The 14,584-nt window shown below is 45.7% G+C and overlaps 1 protein-coding gene across 1 annotated transcript in view; it reads right to left on the bottom strand.

Moving 5' to 3' along the window:
• Nucleotides 1–14,584, bottom strand: part of GABBR2 (gamma-aminobutyric acid type B receptor subunit 2) — a 414,026-nt gene that overhangs the window by 101,140 nt on the left and 298,302 nt on the right. The window contains exon 8 of the mRNA XM_006143690.1: nt 6,619–6,679. Coding sequence (XP_006143752.1) covers nt 6,619–6,679 — 61 coding nt within the window. The remainder of the gene's footprint in view (nt 1–6,618; nt 6,680–14,584) is intronic.

Genomic DNA, 14,584 nt, shown 5'->3' with positions numbered 1-14,584 from the left:
TCCTGCTGGCCCACCAGCCTGCTGGTGTACCCTGAAGGTCGGTGAACTCTGCCTGCATTCTGAATTTTACCACGGTTGAGCAGCGGCCGACAAGATGGCCTTTCTAGACCCATGCTTGATGGAGACAGCTACGATGTGTGCTCTAACAGGAGAAAAAGCAGAGTGCAAATCAGCCTCCAGAGTCTCCAACGAGGGTCAAACTAGTGCCGAAAGTTTTCTGGTAAGTTCTGGGAAATGATCTTCCTGCTTCTGTAGGCTCTGGCATTTGGCCAGAGAGATTATGAAGCCCCTGAGGGGGCAGGGACTGTATCTTATTCAACTCGGCTTCCCTAGAGGACTTGGTAATGTGCCTGGCAGATGCTCAGGAAATGCACACTGAATAGAACCCTATTTGCTACCCCGAAGACCAAACGGTAATTAATGTCTGCAAATGGGAAGGCCAAGCCTCCATTTCACTAGGTGCGCTGTGAATGACAATCATGTCGTTACAGCAATGGAAGACCCTATCCCTTCATATCAGGTGCTGAAATATAAAACCCCAGTCTGAGTCTTTTCTATCGCACAGAGCAGGGTGGAATTCAAACACATTATCATTCCCCGAGACTCTTACAAATAGGCCTAATGAAGGCAGGGCCGGTGAGTGCGCGGCAGATGCAGATTTTTTCCTAAGAGCAGCATAAACAAGGCTCTGATTAAGGTTTCTCTCAACTTCCTTCCCTGCTGCAAACTCTGAGCCATGTTTAGACTTCGGCAGTAACATAGAGTCTTTTTTTCTTGTATGAGAAAAAAAAAAAGCGCCAATTCGCCATTCATCCTCATCTACATGTGGTTTAGAAATGGGAGATGGCATGGACAAGGGGCAGAAATCCTGGAATTGAAAGGGATTTAGACCCAAAGTATGTGCCCAATGGCATGTTAATAGCTGGATCTCTCAAAATAGTGCTGGCCAGGGCGGGGGGCAGCAGATGGTGTAGTGTTTATGTCACTAGACTCCCACATGGCTGACCGCCGTTCGAATCCTGGACCTGGAGGCTTGAAAATCATGCCAGGCGTGTGCATGCATGTTCAAGATCTCAGGAGGAGAATGGAAGAGATGGGATTGCAGCATGGCCAAGTGATGTCTCACTTTCCCTCTCACTGTCTCCTCTCTCCCTCTCTGTCCGGTGAGTGCATGCGCCCTATGGCAAAACCACTTAAAAAAAAAAAAAGAAAAAAGAAAAGAAAAAGAAATAGTGCTGGCTGGAGATGCATGTACTTTATTTGAAGGATGGCCCTGGGATACTCTGAGAGGGTTGTGGGAAGTTAGGGAGTTAGGGAAGAAAGGGAGCCAGCCCAAGAAACATGAATGAGCAGGCTTCTGTGTAGGCAACTGAGACCCAGATCCACTGAGAGCTCTGATGGAGAGAAGAGCAGGCCTTGGAGTTGTCCCACCCAAGGGGAAAGGTTGCTGGGGTATTTCTCCTGCATCGCTCATCTACCACTGACTACAGCTGCTCCTGGAGGCCTCAGCTCCCTGGACACCTGGCTGCCCCTCACACAGGCTGAGAGAGGCAGGTGCTCTTAGTGTGATGTGACTCATTCTGGAATGGCAGATGCCCAGGGATGTGGGCAGGCAGTGAAGGTGGTACCTACCACACCTATCCCCTATAATAGTCCTGATGGGAGGACAGGGCTTTGGAGCCTTGGGAAACTGAGTCAATGGGAGGAAGTTGGGAATGAGGAAGATTATTCTTAGGGTGTAAGTCTCTCCCTAGAGTAAAGATGCCTCAGTCTCAAGAGAGACCAAGGGGCCAGCCCTGGCACATTATCTTAGAACAGTCTTATTTACCCAGGACTTCAAAGTTTGTAAAAATGTTTAAAAAGGTTGGTCTCTCCAGCTTGGAACAATGGCTACCACTGTGAATTAGCTTCGGTTCACCTTCCAGTTGCTAAGGCTCAGGATTGCTGCCAGACATTCTGCCCTGAATCTAGTCACTGAAAAACCAAGAGTCAATAAAATAGTTCTCAAATTTCCACAAGCTACATCTCAAGCTTGGGGTTCTAGCACGGTTCACACTTTCACTAATGAATGCAGTAAACGTTTGCCAAGAGCCAGCCAGGAGCCAGGTAGGGCGCCAGTCAGGAGACAATGCTTCCAGCACCTGAGAGTTTGCAGGGCACAAGCTCCTCGGCCCCTTTCAACAGCCCCAGGAGGCAGGCAGGGTGGGTGCTAGTGTCATCCCATTTTCCAGGGGAGAAAATGAAGGCTTCAGGAGATAAAGTGACTCGCCCAGGATCACACTGATAATATGCATTAGAGAAAGGACTTGAACATAGGTCTGTTGCATCTGAAGTATTCCATCAATGTTTACTACCAGGCCCTGTGGGTACCAAACTTACAGCCTTAGAGTTAGTGCAGGACCATGTTCCCCTGACTTCCCTTTAAGACTTGATTCCAAAGACGCCTCCCATTTATTTATTTAGTTTGCTATAAGACCCATGTGCTTACTGTGTGGCATCCACGAGAGCACAGGGAGACAGGGAGCGAAAGTGAGAAATCACCCCCTGGGGGAGGGATAGCCATGGCGCAATCTCTTCTCCTCTATTCTATTGGGGTTTTGGGCACGCACACTCATACGCTCAGTGTGTTTTTTCAAGCCATTAGGTCCATGGCTTGAACTGCGCTGTTGGCCATGTGGGACCTAATCTCCACACCTTAACCTCCACACTGCCTAGCTGGCCCAAGATGCCTCTTATTTCTAATTATTATGTTTTATTTTGCAAAGGAGTTAGGAGAGCCCCCTACAAAATATTTTCTCTAGTGTAAACAAAGGGTTTAGAAGGCACTAGAAACTCTATGCAAATAAAAAGCTGAAAAAGTTTCTCATAAGGTCTTCAGTGGGATGGTGGGTTGGGGCTACTTCCCGGATCCTGCCTGTGAGCACTGGAGACAGTCAGGTGCAAGTCTAGGAGGGGCCCCAGAAAGGGAGCCTTCATGGCAGGGGCCGGCTGAGGGCTGGCTGGCTGTGTGACTCAGCTCTGCCATGAGATCTGCTGTTCCACTGCCCCTCTAAATGCAAGAGAAGGGCAGGAGGTGAGGCAGAGAGAGACAGCAGAGAGAGGGAGTACGGGGCATGCAGAAAAAGAGCACAGTCACTCCACGAAGAGGCCTTTGCAAGGTCGTGGATGTGAGGCAGTTTAGAAGCTGGTAACCCTAGGGTTGGAGGCAGGCCCAACCCTGTGGGTAAATTCCTGGAAGGGTACAGAAGACAAAGCAACCTTCTGACATCCTACGTATAATTAAGTGGGTGGTGGAGAGGGGTGGCAGGTGATGCGATGGTTAAGGGCACCAGACTCCCACATGGCTGACCATGATTTGAGTCCTAGACCTGGCAGCCTGCTTTCTTACTTTCCCTCTCTCTGTCTCTCACTCTGTCCCTTTCTGGTCAAATGAAAATAAATAAATAAATTTAGATGGAATAATTTTTCTAAAGAATTATTTAATTTAATTTAATTTAATTAATTTATTTATTTGTTTTCATTTGACCAGAGAGGGACAGAGCGAGCGAGAGAGAGAGAGAAAGAGAGAGAGAAAGTGACAAAGCAAGCTGCCAGGTCCTAGACTCAAAACATGGTCGGCCATGTGGGAGTCCTGCACCAATAACCACCACGCCACCTGCCGGCCTGGAATAATTTTTTAAAATAAATAAATAAATAAATAAAAGTTAAGTGTGGGCAACACTGGAGCAGCCCTTGTTAGATGGGAGGGAGAAGCGTGGGCCCAGAGAAGGGAAGAAATGAACTTATGGTCTCATACTGAGTCAAGCCTGCTCCAGGCAAGCTCCTTCACCTCTTGGGGGCTTCAGTTTCCCACTTCCAGTGGCTCATTTCAATCCCAAAAGAATATAGGATCTTTTTACCTCATCAACAGGATCAACGTCTATTTTAAAACATGTATAAACAGGAAGATCTCAAAGCCCAGCTGTGACAGTCAATAAAAGCTGGTTGCAGATGTGGAGAAAATGAGAGACACATGTCAAGTGTGGCGTCCACGAGAGCACAAGGATGCTGGCATGGGGAAGCGGGGTCCAGTCTCAACTTAGCCATTAGCTAGCTGTGTGCCTCTGGGTCTCAGTTTCCCCATTTCTACCACAAAGTGTGGAAAGAGCTATCTCCAAGGCCTTGCCCTGTCTGACATCCCACATATCATTAAGCATGGGGAGCAGCTGTGGGGGGTGTGGGGGGCAGTCGATAGCAGACAAAAAGGCATCTGAGGGTTTCAGTGCACCAGGAAATTTAGATCTGTCCCAGAAAAATGCCATAGCTTTGACAAGGTGCTAATCATAATGACTACTTATTAGTAATTAGTAAAAAATGCAAAAAAATTGAATGCATGAATTTCTGTGCTTATCTCATTTAGTTCTTCCCATATCCCAAGGGGTTAGGTAGGACCATATTCCTATGTGCCAGATGAAGACAATCGAGACTCAGAATAGTGAAGTTGCTTGCCTAATGTTCCTCAGTGAGTAAGCGACTTGAACTCAGATGGGCTAGACCACCGAGCCTCTGAACTACTCCTTGCTGTGCTGACATCCTTATAAACCCAGACATAGAGCTAAATCCAGCATACAAACAAAAAGGCGATACAATTGGCATGCACTGGTAGCTGTGATTGGCAAATCCATATTTCACAAAATACTCTCCTACAATGGTATCATTCGAGGACTGGAAATGTGACAAGAGAATTTAGTTGTAATCATTCAAAAAAAAAAAGTATGTTTGCCAAGATGCTTACTTTGTTCAACCAATGAAGAAATAAGACTTAACAAATGGGAAAATAATTACGTTGGCCTAAAATTACATCTTTTGTGCACGCCAGAGAGCTGACATGCGTTTCAATTACCTGCCATGGGAAGACGAATGGATAAATCTACAAGATTGCATTACGGGAGTGATAGTGCAGAAGAACACCTCTCCTGATTGATCTGAATCATGGGGGATTTGTCTGACTGAATCTGAATAATTCCCTTTAATTTCTTGCTTTTCCCTGGATGACTCTGGGATCTGTTCAAAGTAAGTGGACACAGTAGGCACTGATCTTGTTTTTGGATCTTCCCAGAAATATCGAGATGCTGAAAAACATGGAACTGATGAATGGCCATCCAGCAGTTTTGGCTAACAACCATGCTGCTGACCATACTGGGCTAAACTGGGGTGTCTGCCTCCTGGAGTGCTCAGCCCTGCTCCTCACAGATGCCCTGTGGCTCTGACGAGTCATTGCCCCTCTCTGGACCTCTGATTCTTCCTCATCAAGCAAAGAACTTGGTCTGGATGGTTTCCAGCTCTGATAGCAGAAAAGTCTAAAAAATGACCTGGTTTCTTCAAAAAGTAAGAGGTCTATAAAAAGTGGGATGTTATCATAGATTAAGAGTGTCTGGGCCAGTGTGGTGACACAGTTGGTAGGGCACTGCTGCTCAAGGCTGGAGCTTCATAGAAGGCTTAGGTTCAGATCCCAGATCAACTTGAACATGTAGGGCATGGCAATGTGTGTCTGTCATCCTAGCTAACAAGGAGGCTGGGGTGGGAGGATCATGGCATGGTGAGACCCTGTCAAAAACACGTATCTCTCCCCTGCTTTCTTATAAAAGAAAGAGAAACTAGAGATATATCGAGCAGATGTAATGGGTGGACCCTATGTGGATTTTCCATCAATCACCTGTAAAAATATCTTTGCAATGATCAGAGAAACAACACAAATTGAGAATGAAAGGATACTAAAAATTACTGTTCAGAGCCAGCAGATGGCATAGCAGTTACTTTACTGGACTCTCACATGGCCAACTGTGGTTCAAGTCCCAGACCTGGTGGCTTAAAAATCATACCAAGAGTGTGTGTATGCATGCCCAAAATCCTGGGAGGAGAATGGAGAAGTGACTGCAGTGTGGCCATCCCCTCCTGGAGGGGGGGGGAGGGTGATTTTTCACTTTCCCTCTTACTGTGCCTGTTTCTCTCTCTCTGGCAGGCACAGGCACCCTAAGGCAAAAACCTCTTAAAAAAAAAAAAAAAAGAACTGTTGTTCAATGATTTAGATGTAATCATTGGATTGTGTTTATGTTTTAAAAAATAGAAATGCCGAAGTATTTATAGATTGAAATGAGATAATGTCTAGGAGTTGCTTTAAAATACTACAGCAGAAAAGGGGGAGATGAGAGCGAGTAAAGATAAAATAAGATTAGTAAATGTCGATAATGGCTCAAAGTGGGTGAGGGGTACCTGGGGATTCATTATGCTATTGTTGCTACTTTGGAGCCTGTTTGAACATTTCTATAAGAAAAACCAAAAACAATGCCAGGCTTCTCTGAACATGGGAGCTGACTTCACCCCTACCCCCCCTACTTTCATAAGTCTCTCAGAGTCATATGAAAAGATTGAATAGGGCCTAAGAGGTAATCCAGGTGAGAAAAAATATTCTACATAAGTTGAAAGTAATGTTTTCACAGAGCAGTGTTTTCTATTGATTCTGCCTTCTTTTATCTGGAACATCATTTTTTCCTTTTTTGGATGAATTTTATTGCATAAATACAACAATCCTGAATACAAGTTTCATCAACTAGAAAGAAAAAACATCTGAAAGCCTACCTTGAAATTGAGTAAACTTAATGGTCCCCATCCTCTCCCCGTTCCGGAACACAACTTGACCCTAGAAATGAAGCAAAACAAACAAACGAGAACAAAAGAAAAACGCCACATTAGCCCAAACACTACCGATCTCAACTGAAATGCGTTAGTTGTACAATGTGATTATTAATATTGGAGGAAAAACCAGACTCCCATTGGACCACAGATGCAAAATAAAACTAATTGTTTTAAAATTGGTTGTGACTTTTTCCTGGTTAATTAGAGGAGCGCAAAATCAATAATGAAACTAACACATGTAAATTAAAGCCAAGATAAGCATCATCATTATCATCATCATGACTATTTATTAAACATCCACCTGCCTTGGGTTGTCATGGGGAGAAGGTTTTCCAGGGTGCTAGAGAAGTGGAGGGAGAGCTGAAGCCTTCAGAGCCTGACCCTGACTTTGCTCCTTGGGCTCTTCTCATAATATATACAGCTATATAACATGACGCTCTGCTAGACAATCCCCCATGGGAAGGTCCCCAGTTCAAATCCAGAGACCTCCCTGAGCCTGCCAGACATGTGCGTGCCCATGATCTAGGGCTAGCTGAAGATGAGGGTGAATCATGGCACCCGTTAGGGGTGCTGTCTCTCTTTCTCTCTCTGTCTCTCTCATTCATGTAAGAAACAAATTTTTTAAAAAAAGATGTGTGACTTTGCAGATGCTGTTTGGCTGGAGACACCATGAAGTCGGAGTTCTGTTAGTATTTCTTACAAAGGACAGAGAATGTTTTTGGAAGTTCTTCTTGAATGGTGACATCAGTCCCAATTATAACCGGGCTGTGATGCAACACAAAATGAAGCTTCTTGAGCTGGTAAAACCTGGCTAGTGTCACAGGCAGCTGAACACCCTTCATTAGGGACCTTGGGAGCTAAAGACAGCATCATCTTCTGCATTTGTCTTGCAGGCTTCTATGTGCTTGGCTAAATAAACCTGGAGTTTAAAAAGGGAATATCATCTCTTTTTGACAATTTGTAGTCCACTGAAACTGTCATCACACGAGGAAATTGATATGGGTTGTGTCATGGAATCTTTCTGACAAGCTTAAGTGGTAGTGGGATGATCCCCATTTTAGAGACCAAGAAACTGATACTGAGAGATTATGCTCTTCACACGAGGTCACTGTGAGTGAGACAGCTAGGGTTGAAATCCATCTTTGATTTTAACACCCAGGCTAACGCACTATATTTTAACACCCATGCTATTTCACTATGTTTTAACAGCCAGCCATTTTACTAGAGTATGTAGCTTCCGATCCGGAAATAAATTCCTTTGTATTTTTCCATTTTTATGAAATTAGGGAAAAAACATTGTTTTCTTAAAGGTGCACACTGCTTTTCTCTCACAGTTACACTCTTGCATCATCTGGCAATAGCTTAAACAATACTCCAGATTCCACTTCACTCCTGGGAGAAAGCCCCAGGAAGCATCTTCCCTTAGGTGGGAATCTGAAGTCTGAGGCCCCTTGGTTTTCAGAACAAAGGGGGATCACTCAACTTGTCCTCCGATAAAGGAGAAACACCTTCCAAGGCCACTTTGACACCTTTTTGAAATCCCGAAGACAGCGGTAAGTAGTATCAGTTTGGTACTAACGCCCACTGGATTCTATATTCAGGTGACAGTAAGCAGTTCCCTGGAGTGTGAAAACACTTCAACGTAAGGTGAGACAGGAGCTGTGATTTCATTTCTAGGGACGGTTGAAAATCACAGAACACCTTTCAAAAGATCAGTTTTATGCAAATGGAGCACTTTGCCTGGATGGGAAAGATGCAAACATCCTCGACAAGGAGGAATTATTTTTGTGTGACAGAGGTGGAGCTCTAAGGAATTCACCAATCTCCTGCCAGACTTTGAAGAATGCTAAAGACTTCTGGTGCAAAATGTGGAAAATTCTGCAGGATCTTTATTATTATTATTATTAGACAGTTTTATTATTTATTTTTATTTTTATTTTTTTGCTATAGGGCGAATGTGGTCACCAGAGAGACAGAGAGAGAGAAAGTGAGAAATCACCCCCTGGGTGGATGGCCATGCTACAATCCCATTTCCTCCATTCTCCTCTCAGGATTTTGGGCATGCACATACATGCACCTGGCGTAAGTTTTAAGCTGCCAGGACCAGGATTCGATCCGTGGACAGCCATGTGGCAGTCTAGCACTTTAATCACTATGCCACCTGCTGGCCCATTTATTTTTAAATTTGCCAGAGAACATGTGTGCTTGCTAGAGTGGGTATACGAGGACGCCTACCCCCATAGGGGAGGGTCATGCCACAATCCTTCCTGTTTCTCCCTGCTTTGGGGAATTTTGGACATTCATGCACACATGCCTGGTATGTTCCTCCAACTGCTGGATCCAGGACTGGAACTACACAGGGATCCAGCTACTCCACTATCATGCCCCAGGCTGGCCTCTGCAGAATTTTTATTAGTTAAATTAAGAAGCATCTGGAATGCTGGAGCCAGCAGGAGGTATAGTGGTTAAGGTGCTAGACTCTCACATGGTCAACTGTGATTCAAATCCCAAACCTTGTGGCTTGAGGAACATGCCAGGCATGTGGACGTGCATGCCCCAAACCCCATGAGGAGAAGAGAGGAAAAGGGATTATTTCTCATTTCTCATTCTTTCTCTGTCTTTCTCTTGAACCTTTCTTTACTTTTTTTTCTCTTTACTTATTTTTTAAAAGAATTATTTAATTTTATTTATCATTATTATTATTATTATTTAGTTCACTATAGGGCTTGTGTGCTCACCAGAGAGACAGAGAGAGGAAGTGAGGAAGCAAGCTGCCAGGTCCAGACTTGAATTGTAGTCGGCCATGTGGGAATCCAGCACCTCAACCACCAGGCCACCTGCTGTCCCCACTTTACTTTTTTTTCTTTTGAGAGAGATTTTTGCTATAGGGCATGTGTACTTCCCAGAGAGACAGAGAAAGACAGAGAGACAGAAAATGAGAAATAACCTCCCAGGGGAGATTGCCATGTTGCAATTCCTTCTTCTCCATCCTCCACTCTCCTCTCTAGGGATTTTGGACACATACACACACGCACCCAGTGTGAGGTTTAAGCCAATGGGTCCTACTCGAACCATGGTTGACTACGTGGGAGTCCAGCGACGTAACCACTGTGCCATCTGCTGGTCTCTCCCGCCCCTTTACATTTTAAACAAAATGAATTAATGTACCTTTGAAGGAAGACCTGCCACATTTCATTTCACTAATAATAACTCTCAGTTATTATAACTCCTCTAATCTCCCTAACTTGCCAATCAGTGCCATGGAGAAAGGCCAGTCTCTGGGTCACGCAAACCCGAGGTTAGTCTCTTCTCAGGCAAGTTCCTAAACATCTGGGAATTATGAACCTAGCACAACAGGCACTCTGTAATGGCAACTGTCATTTTAATGAATTAATGAATTAATTTTGTTGTTGTTGTTGTTGATTGTCTTTCCACGAGTGAGAAAGAGCACTCCCGACAGGGGTTGTGATCCACTGCAAGTGCCACTGCGATCCATCCCCAGCCTGTAGTTGGCCCTGGCTCATGGACACTTATATGCCCAGTGTTCTCAGGGAGGTCTCTTCTAGGTACACTCCTGCTCCTAGAGAGCTTTATATCTGATTCAGAGGAACAGACTAAACAAGCACACTGGTAAATGAATAGATAAAGTCAGTCAGGGATGGTGCTAAAGTGGGTGGTTGGGCCAGGAGAGTTCATTTAATTGGGTGGTCAGGGAAGACCCTGTTGAAGAGGCGATAGGAGAACAAGACCTACTCAGCAAGAAGGGGCTATTCCAGCCAGAGAGGAATGGCAGGGCCAAGGCCCTAGGTGAGAATGGGCCACTGTGGCCAGAGCGTGGTGAGGGAGTCGGGCAGGGGGTAGTGGGAGACAGGTAGGAGGGCCCAGATCACATTCACCCTGGAGACCTTGGTGGGTTTGGAGGGGATTCTAGGTGCAGTGAACAGCCACCAGGATGGGGATGTTAAGCCAAGCTGTCCTGTGATCTGATTTAAGAGACAAGAAGATGGCTCTGGCTATTGGATAGAGAACAGGATCTGTGAGGCAGATGTGGAAGAGAGAACCCGTCTGGAGACTTGGGCCAGTCATCCAGGTGACATAGGACAGTTGACAGAGGCTAGGGTGATGGCCAGATTCTCTCTCAACAGCTCAGAGTGCAAGGCCGATGTGGCTAAGCGCTGAGGCCTGAGCAGCACCGGTCTTCCATTCCGCTCCTTCGTACCCTGTGTGTGGGTGCTGTGGGGTGCCACCCAGATGCCTCTTCAGGACAAAAGCATTTGCTTCTCCAGCTGTGAGTATCTTAGCTATTACTGAAATGCCCTGCACCCAAAGAGAGCTGTGCCAATTAGGGCGATGCCAACATCCAACAGTCAGTGTGAAGGTCAATAGTTCCAGCCCCATTGTCTCGGTTCAGGACAACTGCGAAGGATCACGGGAGCCAGAGGTCCCCATGATGCCAGTTAAGACTGCTACTGAAACTGCATCCCATTCTGACTTACCTCTGCTCAATCCTGCTTCATTTTACTTCCTTTCAGCTTTAGTTCCTGAAAGTAGTCCTAGACAAAGGTCCTGTATGCAAATCTTTGTCTCAGTTTCCCGAGCAACCCAACCTAAGACACCCAGGCTCGGAAGGCTATCACTGTCTTGCAACCAGAAAGATCCTGAGATAAGGTGAGGTGGGAACAGAAGAGACAAAGACTGAGCAAAGCCTGTCCAGCAAGTGGGCTGGTCCAGCTTCACTGCATCCTGCCATTTCAGCCAGGACAGCCAGGCTAGCCTCAGTTTCTAAAACTGCAGCTTGAGCTGAGATTTTTGTTGTTGTTCTCTCCCTACATATGTAGCCTATATGTATATATAAACACCGTGACCCTCCTTACACGTGTGTTGTGTGCAATCCCAGGGCTGTAATTGAGAATCATCGTATTCATTTGAGAGCAGTCCAGGTGATAAATTCTAGGGCAATGGGGCAGTACCTTGGGCTGGGCCGGTGGCTCACAATTCATGCTCACTTTCCTATATTCTTCTCTGTGTTGTAGGCACTGGAAGCCTGGAAACCACATTTCCCAGAATCCCCTGCCAGCTGGTTTCCATTTAGATTCTGCTAATGAGAAGCATTCATGGGCGATTAGGAAGCATGCAGAGGGGAAGGCTATTTATTTTTCTGCTTTGGTTGCAGCAGTGGGCGCTAAGACTGCAGCTGTCTGTAAAGCCCAGCAACTCCTGGGTTCCTGCTCAGATTGGGGGGCTCTTGGCTGCCTGCTCATTGGCTCAGAGATGGAGTCCCCCCAAACAGTAGAAATAGCAGCCACAGGAGCCTTGGAAGCCAGGTCCTTTCTCCTGCTTGGACCTTACCTCCATTACTCTATTTGTACTCCAAGTCTGCTCTGTGGTCATTTTTATAAACTCCTCGGAAGTTAGAATCCATTATCAATCAGCATCCAGTCCAGAAAATGAACCACTTCAGGCATTCGAGCGGCAGCAGCAATACTATTTTCCCTTTGTTCTTGCAGCCCAAGGGGTTTGGCAATTTTCTGTAAAAACTTATCTGTGATAACAACATCTGCTTGTTTTGTTCCACATCCCTTCAAACGGAGTGGTAACCAGCTCCCTGTATTAAACTGCCCTCTTAGACGCCTGAAGTGGTTCGTATTTCCTTGACAGGATGCTGATTGATAATGGATCCCAGCTTCTGAGGAGTGCATAAGAATGACCACAGAGCAGATTAGGAAATACAAATAAAATAATGGAGGTGAAACTCCTACTGGATAATTTATAAGGCTTTTTTCTATTCTTTTTTTTTTTTTCCTCCTGAAAGATGTAGCTAATATCAGAGAAGGTAGTCTGTTTCATAAAAGTCAATCCAAACTACCCGTTCAGATTTAATTGGGAGCAGTAAAGCTAATTTTCTTCTTTCGGGAAATCTTCAGAACATATCTGATAGCAAATGGCAGAAACATTAAGTTTCAGCCTTTGCTCGTCAAGAATCAATTTTGCCATCCGCATGAGCTTGTTCAGTCATTGAGGATAGCTGGGCATTGATTCTTCTGTTTGAAGAAGAGTAAGAACAGTGTCTATTTTTCAGGATTGTTTCTGAGAATTAAAGACGATTAGAAAAAGAGAATGGCCCAGGGTTGGTGTATAAGAAAGGGTCACTCTTGTCATAATTCCACCAGTTCTTCTGAGTTAGCAAAATCCCATCTGATGTCAGCATAGAATTCCCAGAAAAGTCCACAGGGAGTAGATTGTACACCTAGGATGCCAGAAGCTAGTATGATTCAACAGCTTCCTCTTGGAAAAACTGATTCTCTGATTTCATTGTTCGTCTTGAATGTTTCATGACTAAGCACGAGTAAAATTCACTACAACAGTGGCTTATGAGTCTTATGGATTAAGCTCTGTGTTATAGCCTCTTTATTGTTTTCTTTATTCATGAAAGACCGTGTGAGAGAGGGATGAGCTCTCCACAGGGCCTGGTCATGCCACACTTCCCTTCCCAGTCCTCCAGCCTGTTGGATCCTGGGCACTCATGTACATGCCCGGTATGTTCCAGGCCAAATGGGCCAGGGATTTGAACCACAGTCACAAGACCTCCAGCATTGCAATCGAGCATGCCACTGCCTGCACCACCATGGGTGACCCTGGAGCCTCCTTTGTAAAAACTGTTTTTTGCCTGTCTTTTGATGTCACAGTCCTGCCTGGGAATATGATCTGGTGTAGGGTCTGAAGGGCAGGAAGCTGGAAGCTTTGCTGCAACTGCGAGACCTCCGGGCAATGCTCAGGCTGGAACTGGAGGCTGGTACCGTGGCGACTTGTTTAGCTTAGCCTTATAGTGCAGAGCGCTGGACCCAGTGAGGGATGTAGTCCCTGTAGGTAATGGTGCATTTGGGAAGCGATTTTCTTCCTTAATATGACTCTGCACTTTACTCTTGTCTCTGGGCCACATGCATGCTCCTCTGAGTGGTTAATCTGAGCTGTGTGGGAAAAGATCTGCCCTGACACATCACACCAACAGGGAACTCACTAAGTAGATAGAAGTTGGAAGGCAGGGGGTCCCGGTTGGCTCTGCTGGAGGGACAGCCCATTCCACCTTGGACCTTTCTGCTACTAGCCCTCTACCCAGGACAGGGTTGGTCTCAAAGGAGGAATGCTGGCTTTGAGAAAACACGGGGGTTGAACTGTTGGTCAGGTTTTACATGAAAGGTACACAGACACAGCCTCCGGGCCTGAAGAAGAAGGTGTGCTCTGCTTCCATGCAGACAGCAGGACTTGAAAGAGAGAAAGACCAAATAACCAAATAACTGGGTACATCAACTCACATGTTCAATAAAGGTGCATATATTCTTTTTTCTTGCATGTCCCCTTGGGCTACAAGAGAGGCTATATTTTGCATGCTGTTTAAAATATTTTCTCACACTGAAAATTCTTCTGCTAGGCCTATGTCTGCAGGAAGATCTGTGTGCCCACAGAGCTCTGAGCAGTAGGTCTTCAGAGAATTAAGAGGAGATACAGGGGGACCAGCAGATGACAAAATGGTTATGTTGCTGGACTTCCATGCAGTCAACCATGGTTTGAGTCCTGGACCTGGCAGCTTAAAACTCACGCTGGGGGACCAGCAGTTAGCGTAATGGCCATGTCGCTGAACTCCCATGTAGCTGACTGCGGTTTGAGTCCCGGACCCGGTGGCTTAAACTCACGCCGGGCGTGTGTGCGTGCATGCCCAAGATCCCGAGAGGAGAATGGAGGAGAAGGGATTGTGGCATGGCCATCCCCCCTGGGGGGTAATTTCTCGCTTTCTATCTCTGTCTGTCTGGTGAACACACGCACTCTTTAGCAAAACCTCTCAAAAAACAAAAACAAAAACTTACGCTGGGCATGTGTGTGTGTGTGTGTGTGTGTGTGTGTGTGTGCGTGT

This window comes from Tupaia chinensis, unplaced genomic scaffold, assembly GCF_000334495.1.
Source record: "Tupaia chinensis unplaced genomic scaffold, TupChi_1.0 Scaffold000104_1, whole genome shotgun sequence".
Taxonomy (NCBI): Eukaryota; Metazoa; Chordata; class Mammalia; order Scandentia; family Tupaiidae; genus Tupaia; species Tupaia belangeri.
This window is presented reverse-complemented; position numbering and strand designations above follow the sequence as displayed.